The 15,080-nt window shown below is 43.5% G+C and overlaps 1 protein-coding gene across 3 annotated transcripts in view; it reads right to left on the bottom strand.

Moving 5' to 3' along the window:
* ASTN1 (astrotactin 1) overlaps positions 1-15,080 on the bottom strand; it is a 293,377-nt gene that overhangs the window by 175,438 nt on the left and 102,859 nt on the right. For all 3 annotated transcript variants that reach the window (XM_032463675.1, XM_032463676.1, XM_032463677.1), the window contains exon 2: positions 13,073-13,260. In XM_032463675.1, coding sequence (XP_032319566.1) covers positions 13,073-13,260 — 188 coding nt within the window. The remainder of the gene's footprint in view (positions 1-13,072; positions 13,261-15,080) is intronic.

Below are 15,080 nucleotides of genomic sequence, written 5' to 3'. Positions count from 1 at the left end.
GCTTCACATTAGTCTTTTGTAGACAGGAGGATAAATAGCCTCTTCTCAGAGCACCAAAGTTCTCCAGAGGTGATTCCAGAGCTTTCTGTGGGACATTTCCCCATACCAGATCCCCCAAGCTGGAGGCTGCAGGCCCTTCCGGTGAGCTGGTCCCTCATGTGGTCCCAGCGCCACTCCATTCTGGAGCACCTCCTCCCAGCAAAGGTGGGGGCATGTCTAGAGAGGCTCCCTGGAGACTGTGAGATGCAGAGCTGGCTGAGCACAAGGGGCCTTGAGCCTGCAGTTCAGCAAAATCCCAGGATGTCTGCAGAGAGATCCCTGGGGGCCACAGGAAAGGGCTCACAGCCACCAAACTCCTTTCAATGGATCAGCACCGTGGGAAGGGATAGCTCCCTCCCAGGGCAGCACTGCTCCCATCAGCCCAACATAAGGCACAGATGCCTTTCATTTTCCCCACAGACGGTCATCTCATGCTCATAAACGGAAAAAAAGAAGAGCAGAGTTGCTGCAGGGGATAAAATAGAGGTTCTTCATATATTGCTCTGAAGTGAGTTCTAAGCAGGGATGGCAGATGTCTCACATGCCCTTCACTCTCATATTCCTGGGATGTGAGAGCAGGGTGGGGGAACTTGAAGGCCGCCTAGCCTGGGATTCTCAGGGGAGCACCCACAGCCCATCTAGTGCCCCTGGCCGGTGGCATGCCCGTGGCTGGCAAAAGTGTGAAACATTTTTATTTTATTTATTTTATAAAATATTATTTTCTCTAACCTATGTTGAAATAATTAACTATCACTTCAAACCCATGATTCTGTTGGCATTTTCATCTAAGATAAGATTAAAATAAGTTCAAACTGAAAAAGACAATCAATTTAAATAAAGATATTCATATAATACTAACACAGATTGTATAAAACTTTGGCAAAAAAACCCCAAAAAAACCAAAAAAACCCCGAATCCTAAATGCCCAAGGTTTTGAAAAACATTCACTTACAGATAAGAAAATTGAGGTTCAGGAAGGTGAAGGAGCTTGCCTGAGTTTTCACAGGCTTTCGTGGGGAAAAGGACTTTAATGAATGCCTCCTGACGTCTAATTCCGTGGTCTCATCCACCATTAGGCGGCTCGTCATCTCAGCAGAGCTTTAATCACTGCTGGGGAGAGTGAGAGGGGATGCGGTCTGGATGGGTACAGCTGGGCTCTCGGCCTGCATCACTGTGCTACGGATGCTCTGAGCACAGCCTTGGCTGGACATGTGGGTGCTGCCCCATCCCAACTCCAGATGGAGTCCAAGGAAGGCGATGGTGCCCTGGAGAGGCTGGAGGCCTTCGATGCTGAGGCTGCGTGCTCAGCAGAGCACTGAGACGAGTGGGGCCGCGGACTGACACAGCCAGCTGAAAGCCTGAGGATGGTGACCTGGATGTATACACGCCATGAAACTTGGGGAACAAAGACAGAATAAATGAGAGCTGCTTTAATGTCACTGCTGGGATGCAGAGTGCTTCTGAGTTTGTTCCGTGTGGCAACTTTCCTCACTCCATAACAATGTGTCTAAGGCCCATCACTGCCAGATTCTGACATGTTCACTCATAAATCCAAACTGCATGTGTGTCTTAGTCCCAAAGCTTTCCAATGTCTTCCTCAGACAAGATATAGGAAGGGAGGAAACAAAAGGCTGAATCTTTTTAATAAACACTTGGTGTCGTCTCTCCCATAGGGATCTCATACAGCCCTTTATGCTGTCGGAGCAGCAGAACTCACCTCAAGTTCACCTTAAGCGAACTTTGGGATTGGGAGCCAGAGCCCAGAAGGTCTCAGACACTGCTCCGCGAAGCACCCGCTGCTGTCAGCCACGATCCAGTGTGTCGATAAACTGAGCGTCTGATTCATCCCAGTTGGAAGGCTACTTGACTCATCTCTGCTGCTATCCAAGGATGTCAGCAGCGGTGACGGAGGTACCAGGAGAATCTTCAATGGCAGGGCAGTATCAAGAGGCTGCTGACCTCCGTGGCGAGCCCTGCGCAACGTTGAGGAGGGCTACTGACGTCAGCGCCTCACATAGGCAAGACTCTTAATGAGCTTTAGGAGGTACTTGAGGGAGTCACAACTTATTTTATGAGATGAGGTCTTAAAATGCTTTGTCCACCCTCCGCCTCCTCGGCAAGGCAGAGAGCCACCACCAACTTTTAAAGCCCTTACTTGTCAGCCCCACACAAGCCAGCTTTAACGTGACGTGTCTGGAAGCACAATTCTACTTCCACGCATGCATGTACATGTGTATCAGTATTTCGCTTTAAGGGGATATTCTAACATAAACAAGCATCTCATAAAAGTCTACTGTGTGTGGCAAAGTCGAAACCAAGCAGGAGACACAGGGAAGAAAAGATGGCATGTTTGCTTATCCGCGTCCTGTTCATACTTCTTTTGTCAAGTCTGTTTTTGTTTTTGTCAACCTCTGTCTTCACTGAACCCATCAGTGCCTCTTAGGAGAAGCTAATGTGAGTGCATGTCACCTGAATTTGTGAGTACCACATGCTCTGAATTGTAGCAAGAACAATGTTTATCACAGCCTCCCTTAAGTGACAATTACAACCAATCCACAGGAATCTGACAAAAACCAGAATCTATTTCCTTTTATACCACAAATAAGACCCTATCATGTCTACTAGTTAGAGTCTAGTCTCTGTTTGGGTTCTGTGGACAAAATGAGGAGAATGTACTAGATTGGGTTCAGCAAACTATGGTCTGTAGGCCAAATGTGGCCCGCTGCCTACTTTTATAAATAAAGTTTTATTGGAACACAGCCACATCCATTCATTTATATCCTGTATATGTCTACTTTGGCACTATTATGGCAAGAGTTAGGTAGTTGCAAAAGAGCTTAAGGCTTGGAAAGCTGAAAATGTTTACCATTTGGCCATTTACACATCCTTGGCCTAATTTCCTGCCATTAGCCATGCTAGGGCTCTCTCTGTGGGCTAGCTGGCTGTATCTCCTGTACCTAAATCTAGACTGTTTCCAACCAGGGCTCATGGGTGTGGGTCTGAGGTCATACTTAAGGGCAAACTTCAGGTCTGTGAGAGAATCTCAAAGCTTTAGGGAGGGGCAGAAGGCGAGAGAAGGGAGCATGATCTGATGCAAAGAAAATGGCATTAGGAATAGGGATCTCTGAATTTTTCCACCAATACTGACCCTGAACATAACCCATCATTATATGCCTTGTTTTCCCTGTATGGATATCTGGGCAGAAAAGGAATTCCCACAATGACATCATTTGGCCTGATCAAAAAATAAATAAATAAATTAGTGAAGTTCTTCCAGGAAGTCTGGAGCTGAGATTATCATCCTAAACTGTAAGACAGCTGCTAGGAAACCCTGTAAACAATGAAACAGACGTGACTTAACAATGCCCTGGATGTACACGGCCACAGCCCAGCTTTGTAATGGGCCCATTCTGTGGCCCTGATGGCCCTAATTGCCTCGGTCTTTTCTCTGAGCAAAACTCCTCTAGGACTCCTGTAAGAAGTTGCTATGATCCTACCTGCCTTCCTGGTTTCCTAAGGTACCGAGCCCCTGGGTAATATATTGCACGCAGAAATTGTTACAGCCAGCTTGCATAGTACCCCAGGAGTTTACCTAGGTAATATTTACTGGGCACCTCCCATGGGCCAGGCTTTGTAGGAAGTGCTTAATAAGAATCACCTCATGTAATCATCAAAACAGCCTTATCAGGTAAAGTCTATTATCATTCCCATTTTATAGATAAGGAAAGAGAGTTTAGAGACATTAAGCAATTTTTCCAAGGACACCAGAAAATCTAGCTCAGTGGCAGAATGAGGATTTAACTTGGTCTCTCTGATAGCAAAGCCACTACCAAAAGCTACCATAGCTAGACCACACAATTAAAGTTCTGCCCCACAGTACTTACTGTCTTCACTGGCTTCTTGACTTCTCAATGAGCTTTGCTCAAATGCAACCCCAAGAGATGCTTGCTCTTGTTGCTCAACCTAAGTCCTCATTTTTTGATGTGGCTCAGAGACTCCACCATGACGACATCTTGCCCAGTTCTCTATGTGCCTTCCTAATCTTCGTCAAGTGGGGAGTTTCTGCTGTGCTAGCTAAAAGAAGCAAATGTAGGACCTAATGAAACTTACAAGCTTCTGCACAGCAAAGGAAACCATAAGTAAAACAAGAAGACAACCTACAGAATGGGAGAAAATTTTTGCAAATGAAACCGACAAAGGCTTGATCTCCAGAATATATAAGCAGCTCATATGACTCAATAAGAAAAAAATAAACAACCCAATCCAAAAATGGGCAGAAGACCTAAACAAGCAGTTCTCCAAGGAAGACATACAAATGATCAAAAGGCACATGAAAAAATGCTCAATATCACTAATTATCAGAGAAACGCAAATCAAAACTACAATGAGGTATCACCTCACACCAGTCAGAATGGCCGTCATTCAAAAATCCACAAAGGACAAATGCTGGAGAGGCTGTGGAGAAAGGGGAACCTTCCTACACTGCTGGTGGGAATGCAGTTTGGTGCAGCCACTATGGAAAACAGTGTGGAGATTCCTCAAAAGACTAGGAATAGACCTACTATATGACCCAGGAATCCCACTCCTGGGCTTGTATCCAGAAGGAACCCTACTTCAGGATGACACCTGCACCCCAATGTTCATAGCAGCACTATTTACAATAGCCAAAACATGGAAACAGCCTAAATGTCCATCAACAGATGACTGGATAAAGAAGATGTGGTATATTTATACAATGGAATACTACTCAGCCATAAAAACCGACAACATAACGCCGTTTGCAGCAACATAGATGCTCCTGGAGAATGTCATTCTAAGCGAAGTAAGCCAGAAAGAGAAAGAAAAATACCATATGAGATTGCTCATATGTGGAATCTAAAAAACAAACAAACAAACAAACAAAAACAAAGCGTAAGTACAGGACAGAAATAGACTCATAGACAGAGAACACAGACTTGTGGTTGCCAGGGGGGCGGAAGGTGGGAAGGGATAGACTGGGATTTCAAAATTGTAGAATAGATAAACAAGATTATACTGTATAGCACAGGGAAATATATATAAGATCTTGTAGCTCACAGTGAAAACAAAATGTGACAATGAATATATGTATGTTCATGTATAACTGAAAAATTGTGCTCTACACTGGAATTTGACACAACATTGTAAAATGATTATAAATCAATAAAAAAGTTAAAAAAATTAAAAAATAAAAAAACAGTGAAAAAAAAAAAAAAGCAAATGTACTCCACAGCCAGCAAAACTGGAGAAGCCAGCCGACCCTCACGCCACCAAGCTGTAGTCTTATAACAGAATGAAGTCTGAAGTCAGATGCAGACTTGCCTTGAATCCTGGCTCCACCTGTGTGACCTTGGGTGTGTGATTTACTTTCCCTAAGTCTCAGTGTTCACATCTGAAAAATAGGGGAATGAGTATCTGTTTCACAAAGATGCTAAGGAAATTGATTGATATTATTCATGAAAATAATCCCATGTATTGCCTGGGACATAGTGGGTGAATGGGTAGCTTCATTACTATGAATATTACCAGCTCTTGATATTGATTTAAACCCTGCAGAGATTATGACTCCCACTTTCAAAAAGATCTTCAGGGATTTGGGGAACTAAGTACTTAAAAGTAAATCGTTGGCTTCTATGTCAAGTGAGCTAAATTGCTGAACAGAATATTACATCAAGTTGTTAAAAGACATTATTATCCTTGTGAAAATTTGGCCTCTTAGCTATTTTCCTTGCTGTCTGGAGAAATGGTGGTAACTTGAGGCCTCCATAAGCTTCAGGAAAGAGAACAGAATTGTAAAGAGGAAATTAAGAATGGAACGGAATGGGGAACCACTTGGTACTCGGTTCTGCCAAAGGCCATCCTCAAATGTTAAGTATTAATAATATGACTGAGTATTCCTTGAAAGCCGAATCTTGTATTAATTTTCCATCTCCTTAGTAGTTAAAAAAATACTTGAAGCCTGACAGATATTGCTGAATGAAAGAATCAATATATAAATGAATGAATGAGTCGATGATTCTTTTAAATCAATGATAGGTCAATAATGCTTTTAAAATGCTTTTTTTTAGTTTCTAAAAGTTTACTGCCAAAGTGTGAAAGTATATACAAAGAAGCCTGAGTTCATGGTTACATGACTTTCACAATTTTAGAGTTGGAAGTCCCCAACTTCCCCGCTCCCTTCTCTGCCAATAAACCCGCTGCCAGCTGTGAGGCAGAGGGGCTGAAGCCAAGGTGAGCAGGTGGGGCCAGCCGAGCTGAACAGACTCTGAGCTTTTGGGGTGAGCTGACTGGTGTAGCCACAGAAAGACAGAGCTGTATCCCACCTTGGTTGTGGGACCTGGTGCTCAGAGTTCTTGGCTTTGAAGTAACACTGGGGACACGTGTCAGAGAACTCTCAGCAACAAAAGTTGACAAACAACAAAAGCTGGTAAAAGGACCTGCAAGAGACACATCGTGGGCACTCATGATGGGCCAGGGTATGAACTGGGTGCTTCCTAGAGCACAGAGTCTAGATTCTGACAATTGTCTCAACTCAGGTCCTGGCTCTGCAACCTTAGGGTTGTTTGACTTTAGGTGAGTTACTTAGCTTGTCTGGCTCTCAGTCCCTTCATCTGTAAAATGAGATAATAACAAACCCTTCCTCATGGTGTTGTGGTGAAGATAAAAAATAAGCTACTATATATTCAAAGTACGTAGATGGTTCGCACATAGTAAGCACAAAATAAGATTGTGATATGATGATTATGATTAAATCTTTTGATCCTCCTAACATCTCTACAAGTTAGATTAGTATGCCCACTCTATTGAACAAGTAAATCAGGGACTCACAGCTTCTCAGCCTCTGCTAAAGGAAGCGGTTCCAAGCTGTGTCCAGAGCAGGAGTGGCCATTATCTGTGGCACATCAGTCAACCTGCCCATAACTATAATCAACAGAAGAAGGTTGGTTAAGGTCACATCCACCCATGGGATAATTTGCTAGGAAGGTCTCTGAACAAACAGGAACTATGGAAGCCAGTGGGGTCCATCTGCTTGTTTCCCTGAGTTAGAATGAAGGGGTGGGGGGAAGTAGGAAACCTGGTAGCCACAGGAACAAAGTTGGAAACCCTGCAAAGCTGAGCAGTCAGGCAGGATCATAAATGAAGTGACTGGATGAGTAAACGGATAGTACAAACGTTTTATAAAAGCATCCTTGTGGGGTAACATTTACAGAGCAGACGGGACAAAGTAGCTCATTCGCGACACGAGGAACCATAGAAACAGCTGCAAACACCAAACCACATAGCGCTGAGGGGCAGACGGCGGGCCTGGATTCGAGACAACCCGCCAGTTCCAGGCTTCCTGAAATTCCTTGTGGACTTCTTTAAATCAGAAGATTCCTGTCTCCCTTGTCTCCACGTGAGCTTCTATAGTAAAACTCCATTATAGAGAAGGCCTGGGTAGACCTTCATTCTTTAAACGGCCTAACCAATGCATTCACTTCACACGAGGTAATGAAGCTTTCCAAAAGGACAGCAGATTACCTGAAGTGGTAAAGCCAGGATCTGAAGCCCACCTTCCGACTAAACACAGCATTTCTTTCCACTGAACCCCAGTTCTTACTCTGCAGGGATAGGGGAGGGCAGCAAGCAAGCTCAGATAGCTGATCAACTGAAAATGGATTCACGTGTACCTGCACCTAATGCATCTTGACAAGAGAGGCACAGACAAATCATGGTGCCAGGCGGGGGAGGTCTGCAAGCCAATGTTCCCTTGGCACTTGGAATAGCCCTGAAATGGACCCTGGCATCTCTTGCCTTTTGCACATCAGTCTGTCAGAGAAAACCCAAACGCAAAGGGGTTTTGTTTTTAGGGACCTTGCTCTCTTAGGAACCACCCACCATTTTCCAATTAGGAGGCCAAGAACACAATGATGGCTTTGGCAGCTGAGCAGTGACCAGTCAGTCAGTCCAGCCCTGTGACGGATGGCTTAACTGCCAGAAAAGTTCCTTGGACTCAGTCAGGACCTGTTTTTTTGTACCTTCCAATTCATTACTCAGGTTCTGTCCTTTGTGATAACACAAGACCTGTCTAAATGCCTCCATTTGTTTTTCAAAGATCAGAAGGACTAGCCCTGATAAGTTAGGGAATCCTCACTTCAGCTAAACAAATAATAATATTAATTGACAAAAAAGATGCAAAAGTGACTCTGATGAATGAATTTGCTAATGAAGTTTTTGTAACAGGTTTGTTGAAGAAAAAAGGTGCTGACAGAAAAACCATCCAGCCCGCTCTCCTAGGCCCATGCGCACTTAACAAGCACCTGATAAGTCTTGGTGGCACCTAGCAACGACCATGCTTGGAACTGCTCCTCTCTGCCCCAGAAGTGACTGAGCTTTAGGAACGAAATGGAGGCAGCTTCAAGCAAAGTCATACGTGACGCTTAGGCCGCTGAACTGAACTTGAGCAAAGATGTTCAAGTAAGAGCAAGCATGGGTCCTCCGGCACAAAGTTGTCTGCAGCCCTGGAAATGCATTCCCAGAGGCCCCCACGGGGTGGTCCGCAGGCTTTGTACCAACTCAGTCCCAAGTATTTCTTCCCCAGAGTGGAACGCCCTTAATCTTGCTTCTACATTGTTTTTATTGGAAGAAAACTATGTGTCTTGGGCTCACCGGGGGCTCCCAGAAACGAGGAGCCTGGGGACACCTGAAAAGCCAGCAGTCGAAGGTCACAGGAACCTGCAGACGCTGGCTAATGGGTTCCACCCAGCCGGGGCTAGTGGTCCTGAGCATCGCCCAGGTCTGATCAATGGGTTCTCTTCACAAAATTCTCAGGGCAGATAAACATACACTCAAAGATGATTTTTTTCTTCAATTGTGAATTATGCCTAAGAAGGCAGAACTATGAAAAACAGTACCCACCAGCTGAGTTATCATATATATATCATGTATATATATAACTGAAGCATTTTTGAAAGGCTGCTTGCTGTGAAAAATATATTTAACCAACCCATATGCATACAGGAAATCTATTAACACTGCCATCTTTAATTACAAAATGAAATATGTAGTTAATACATTAAAATTCTATTATGCACCATTAACTCCTTCTGCATACTTTAAGAAGAAAAATGTAGAACACATAGCAAATGAGCAAAAAGTACAATATGGAAATCTAAATCCATACAGAGTCTGATCCAACTATCTAATGCAAAGTCATAGTAAAACCTGATCTTCAATGGAGTAAACACTTTGCTTATAAATAAAGAATTGCTTGACTTCTGGTATAAACTCACATATCAATTTTCATTTGATGATTTTGCTTTCACTTGTTCAAAAGTTTGCAAAAGAGTATCCTTGTGTACTTTCGTAGTTTTAAACATCAGTCATCTGGCAAAATTTGAAATAAATCTCCTCAGCCAAGTTTGAATCATGCAGGAGGTTAAAACACATTGTTTGACCCTCAAAGCAATAATATAAGATTTCAGAAGGGAAATCCAATTATTCTATGTAAGGAAGAAATAGTACCACTTTGGAAAAAGTAATTCAAAAATTTTGGGATGTGATTGAAAAGTAAGGGAAGCAGAAGGGTTTTCAAAGTTTTAAATTGCCAAGTTCCTAGCTGAGGTATTGGTTTTCTATAAGCCCACGATTTTGCTGATGGTATGTTTATACTGGGCACAGTGTGAAAGAGAATTTACCAATTGTCATCCATACAATGTCAAAAGGATACAAAAAAAAAAATGGTTTTCCTTTGCATCTCATTCTCTCATGACTTAGATTTTGCGTGTAAAACAAAACCCAGTAAAAGTGAAATATAAAAATAAACAGCAGGCTCTGCCTTGAGGCAATATGAATGAGAAAAGTATAAATACAAAATGAAAGAAATGCAAACTTTAAGGTTTTCACAGAACCATTAATTCTCTCCGCACATACTGGAAATATTTAGGATTATCAGTTAAGCTTTTAAATAGACATTTTCTTCACAAGAGAAAAGGTTGGGTCTAGTCACGTTTTGATAATAACTTTAACTTTTCTCTGTTTGAATTATGCTATTCGGATCCAACTAAAAACCGCGTCAGTATTGATCATTACAGTTAATGAAAAATAGCCCTGCGATTGTTATTTTGTAACTTACAGGGGTTTGGGTAGTAAGGTTTCATTTAAGTGCATTTTGCAGCCCAACAAAGGATTTTGCTGACGTCTACGTTTACAATGCTGTCGCTCCAGATGCCTCAAACGGCTGCCTACTTCACTTCCAAAGGATATGGCATGAAGTGTATCAGACAGTGTCTACCAATCTCTGAGTCTCTTAAGAAGAAACCATCAGAGACTCTCGGAACGACATCTTCAAACAGGATACCCTCAGGCGTGATTTCTAAGCTGAGGGCAGATACACAACTCCAGTCTTTGAAACCATTTCTAGAATAGAATGTTAAGGACGGAGAGGCAGTGTATGAGGGTGTAGGGAATCAGAACGGAGGAAGGCGGGGTGGCAAGAGGGGCTGGGGGAGACTCCACTGACCACGCCATCTTTGACAAGGATGTGGGGAGAGTACTTATATCTTCAGTTCACCTCGGGGGTCCCTGCTCTCCTGCAGAAATCAAAGGCTTTGCTGAATTTTGCATGGAGATATGGGCCCAACCACATCCAGAGATCCAACCAGAGACAAATCAAGGCTGGCCCACCCTTACCCTTTGCCCAAACCCTTTTAACCTCTGCCCTTTCCAGCTTAGTTGAAAATAACATAGGATAACATAAAGTAAAGCAGAAGGAATAATCTCTTCCATTTTTTTTGGAAAACTGACTGTCACTGTCGGTCTGGCTAACCGGCAGTGTAGGAAGGAAAGAGCTCAGAGAGTCCCAGGTTTAAGGCTGATGTGTTCTCATTCCAGGTCAGTGTCCCCTGTCCATTAATTCCTGCCCGGTGAGGGAGGTCTCAAAAAACATTAGCAATGGAGGGCTTTTCATAGGGGTCATTATATTTTAAGGATATTGTCTTTTCCTCAAATTCTTTGGCATTCTTGATCAGCCATGCACCCCCCACAAACACGTGGACGCATACACATGTGCGCGTGTGCACACACACACTTATCTAGAGAATCTCAATTAACCTGTAAACCTGACGCATAGCCGTCTCAATCACCTGCTCGCTCTCCGGCATATCTGGACACTGAGGTTTACCGTTTGCCATTCAAGGACTCTTTTCTGGACCACATAGGCCACTGAAGATATGATGGAGGACCAGGACAAGCTTTGGACTGTCTTTCCACAGATCCTCACAACACTCCCCCAACCCCGACTAAACATACTTTCTGACACCTCACCTGTCTTAACCTCTGGTTTCCAGGGTCTTCCCTTCAGACACAATCACACCCAACATTAGTTCTTGGGGCTCTCTACTCTTCTCTTCACCCTAAACATTTCCGTGATACTGGTTCTTTGAAATGGCCTTGAACCAAAAGAAACGGAATGAAAACCATGCATGGCAAAGGCCGCTTCCTACACTGATGGGAGGATGTGGACGGCTGGTGGGAAGTCCAGCCTTGTGCCCTTCTTTTCAATCAGACTACATTACAAATACGAAGACAATGTGGCTTCTACATCTGTCACCCCAGTCAGCGCCAGGGCTGATTGGGCCAATCTGCCTGATCTCACCACAATCTGGAAACTACAAGCCACACTGAGGAAGACAAAGCTTCCCTGAGAGCGGAAACACTGGTCTTTGATTAAGGATGCGCGTGCACTCTAACCCCCACGTCATAAACCTCAGTTACTTTGTAAATGTGAGACACAGTCATCTCATTTACCTGCTCGCTCTCTGGCGTAGCTGGACACTGAGGTTTACCATTTGCCTTTCAATGACTCTTTTCTCCACCACATGGTTTAAACAGAGTGGAGTAGTATGTATATGCAGGTAACCTTCCAAGTCAGTTATTCATGGGGACACTGGCTGAAGGAGAAATAGAAGGCTTACATTCTGAGATTTTATCAGAGATTTGATGGGGATATTTTCCATGCCAAATAGTCAGATAATAGAAATTTTAACATATCTAAAATGTGCTCAGTTATCCCCAATCTAATATGCAAAACTGAACAGCAAATAGTGACGGTATTCAGAGTAATAGATTAATTAACATTTGGACCAAGACTTCATTTGGTTCTCTTTTGCGTTTCCTAAGAGTGAAAGAACCCAACTCCTCCCACACATATGGCCCGCAGATAATCAGTCAGGTCTCATCCTGCTTTCAGGCTACCCTAGGAGCAGAGGATGTACTGATTTTACTAATAAAAATACAAAGTGAACCAGGTATTTTCTGTCTCTCCTGGGAAATGAGTTCATTTACTTCACAAATAATTAAGCACCAACTATGTGAATTGTTATTTTAGGTGTTGAAAGTATGCCAATGAACCAAACACCACCAAACAAAACCCCTGCCTGCCACTGTAGCATTTACTTTCCAGTGAGATTCTAAAACACAAGTTCCTAGAATTTTAGGAAAAATCTTCTAATTTTCTTGAGGCCTCAAATTTCCAAGTAAGAGAAGGGATGCTGATAGTGAGATTTCTGAGCTCTCTAGAGGGAGAGGCAAGTATCTACTGGCATGTCTTTTATTGTAAGAGGAGAGAAAGTTAGGACTGACTTTCTCCCAACTGGGAGAAGAGAGAAGAGGACTTGGTAGCAGCAACATCTTGGCAATTCAGTCATTCAGCAAACATTTTTGGAGAAACTATTGTAAGATATTCGGATCCAGTTGAATAATTCTTTCTAAGACAATCCACTACCCCCATCTGATACTGTCTCTGGTTTGTAAAAGTGACTCCATGTGTAAGCGTGTTCCTAGAGAGAACATTCAGGTAATGGTGTTGTAGGAGTAACTGCAACTTTTATGTACATCACAGGGGGAGTACTTGTTAACCAGATCAATATCAGATCATGGCGTTGGGTCCAATGGAGCTAGGTCTGAGGCACCAAGACCCTTAGTGTCAAGGTAACAGAAGCCACGGCCTGAGAGGCTGAGGTGGTGCTGCTCTTACCATGACTGAGATGTGGAGGATCCTCAGCTCCTCTTCTGCTGACTCATGCTGGGGTTCTTCTGTCGGGTCTTGTCCAGGGAGGCTTGGGGCGCCATCTTGGTGGTGGATGTGAAAAAGCAAAGTGCCATTCTCCAGCCACTGCTGCCTCCAGCGCACCAGAGGGATGTCCTCCGTGTTCCCTGAGATCTCTAGAGGACGAACACCAAAGGCACAGATCAGAATTCCAGCTGGACCTGTCTGAACCTTCTCTTTCATCTCCTTCCTAGACATTGGTACCGATTAGCCAGTGTCAGCTGAAGACAACAAAAGGTTTCTAGTTATAGTTAGGTTAGGTTTCCTGCTGCTCTGAATCTCAAGGAAGGGAAGAGGCCCTGAGAAGAAGAGAATTATCCCCCCCATAGGTCTTTGCACCCTAAACTAATGGCCCGGGCTCTCACCCATTGAGAAAAACCCAAAGGTGAAGATTTCAGTTCTTCCCCATATTTCTATGATCAATAGCATCCTTTACTCAGCACAGTTTGAATACCCTGATAACCCCCTGAGGTAAATAGAAGGTTGTTTGCCTCTTGTAAATTTGAAAGTGCGAGTTCCCTAGCAATTACTCCGAGACACCAGTGCATCTACCAAGGAGAGAGTTGGTAATTACTGTGCAGAGAACTGGCACTTACAGAAGAGTCCTGGGAGGTTACTGCAGAGCAGCTGGAGCTAAAACCACACTCATTGGCTGCATAGTCCACTGGAGATGTCTGGTTCTTGCTGTGGCAGGTAAAGCAATGTTTTAGTTCCCTCTCATTTTTCCCTTCATTTCTGCAGAGCAAAGGTGGTGTACGTGGAGAGGGCAGTGAAGAAGTGGGCCCTTATCACAGACACAAGCACTCACCTGCCCTCAAAGCTCTAGACCCAAACACCGAACTATCATCAACAGATGAATAACAGCATACCAAAACCTACTATGCCTTTTGTAGTGCAGGTGCTAAGTGTTGCAGAAGTACCCCTTTCTCTGATATTCCTAAGCAGCATCTTATCAAAGATTTGAGACATCCCACAATAGAAAGAACCTAATTAACCCAGCTTTCTCGAGGTTCATTTGGCCCTAAAAATCATTTTTTCCTTAACTATTATTATTATCATCCTCTGCTGAACATACTTTGGCAAAGCACTGCTTTATAAAATTTCATTATTTTGAAAGACCTGGCTTCTTCTCCCGAAATTTATCACCTTTGACAAAAAAAAAAAAAAATCAATCTACATAAAAAAGATTTAGTAAGACACATTTAGAATAGTATTCTCATCAAGTACTACAATCGTAAAGAGGAAAGCAATTTTAAATATTTATGGAGTTTATAAATATCTTTCACTCTTTGTGGGAGGGTACAAATGATGTTCTACTGTATTTATTTACTTATATGTGTTTTCATTAGTTTATTTAACAGGCATACATTGGGCATGTGTTACGTATGTGCCAGGCACCATCGTAGGCACTAAGAGACAAATCTCAATGAAGCCCTCAACGGGTTCTCCAAAGCGATGCACTGCTGAATGAATATGGCAAATGTTACACCACATGCATGACAAAGTTTTGTGGGGACACAGAAGAAGGAAAGAGTAATCATGCCTGGGTAGAGGGTGGAAGACAGACGGGGGAAAGTAGCCTTCCCAGAAGATGATGCTACAGGTGTTGAGCCTTTAAGTGTGAGTGGACTTCCTTTTAATAGGTGGGGAAGTGGGGAAAGGACATTCAGACACTGATGGGAGAATGAGGAGGAGGAGGAGAGGGAGGAGGAAGAATACTGGCTGGTCCTCTGGGCAAAGGTCAGTGAGAAGGATTTATGGGAGCCACCAGTCATCAGCCTGTCCCTAAAAGACACTGCTGTGATTCCCTGTCTCATCCTACCATCCTACAGACCAGGCAGGGGAATAGACGTAGGAGTGTGAGGGAGGATGAGGGCGCAGCAAAAACAAGATGCTAAGAGTTCCCACATTCTTAGCCTCCTCCCTAACTGCCTGA

This window comes from Camelus ferus, chromosome 21 (genome assembly GCF_009834535.1).
Source record: "Camelus ferus isolate YT-003-E chromosome 21, BCGSAC_Cfer_1.0, whole genome shotgun sequence".
NCBI classification, from domain to species: domain Eukaryota; kingdom Metazoa; phylum Chordata; class Mammalia; order Artiodactyla; family Camelidae; genus Camelus; species Camelus ferus.
The sequence above is the reverse complement of the archived record's forward strand: the minus strand, read 5'-3'. Positions and strand labels throughout refer to the sequence as shown.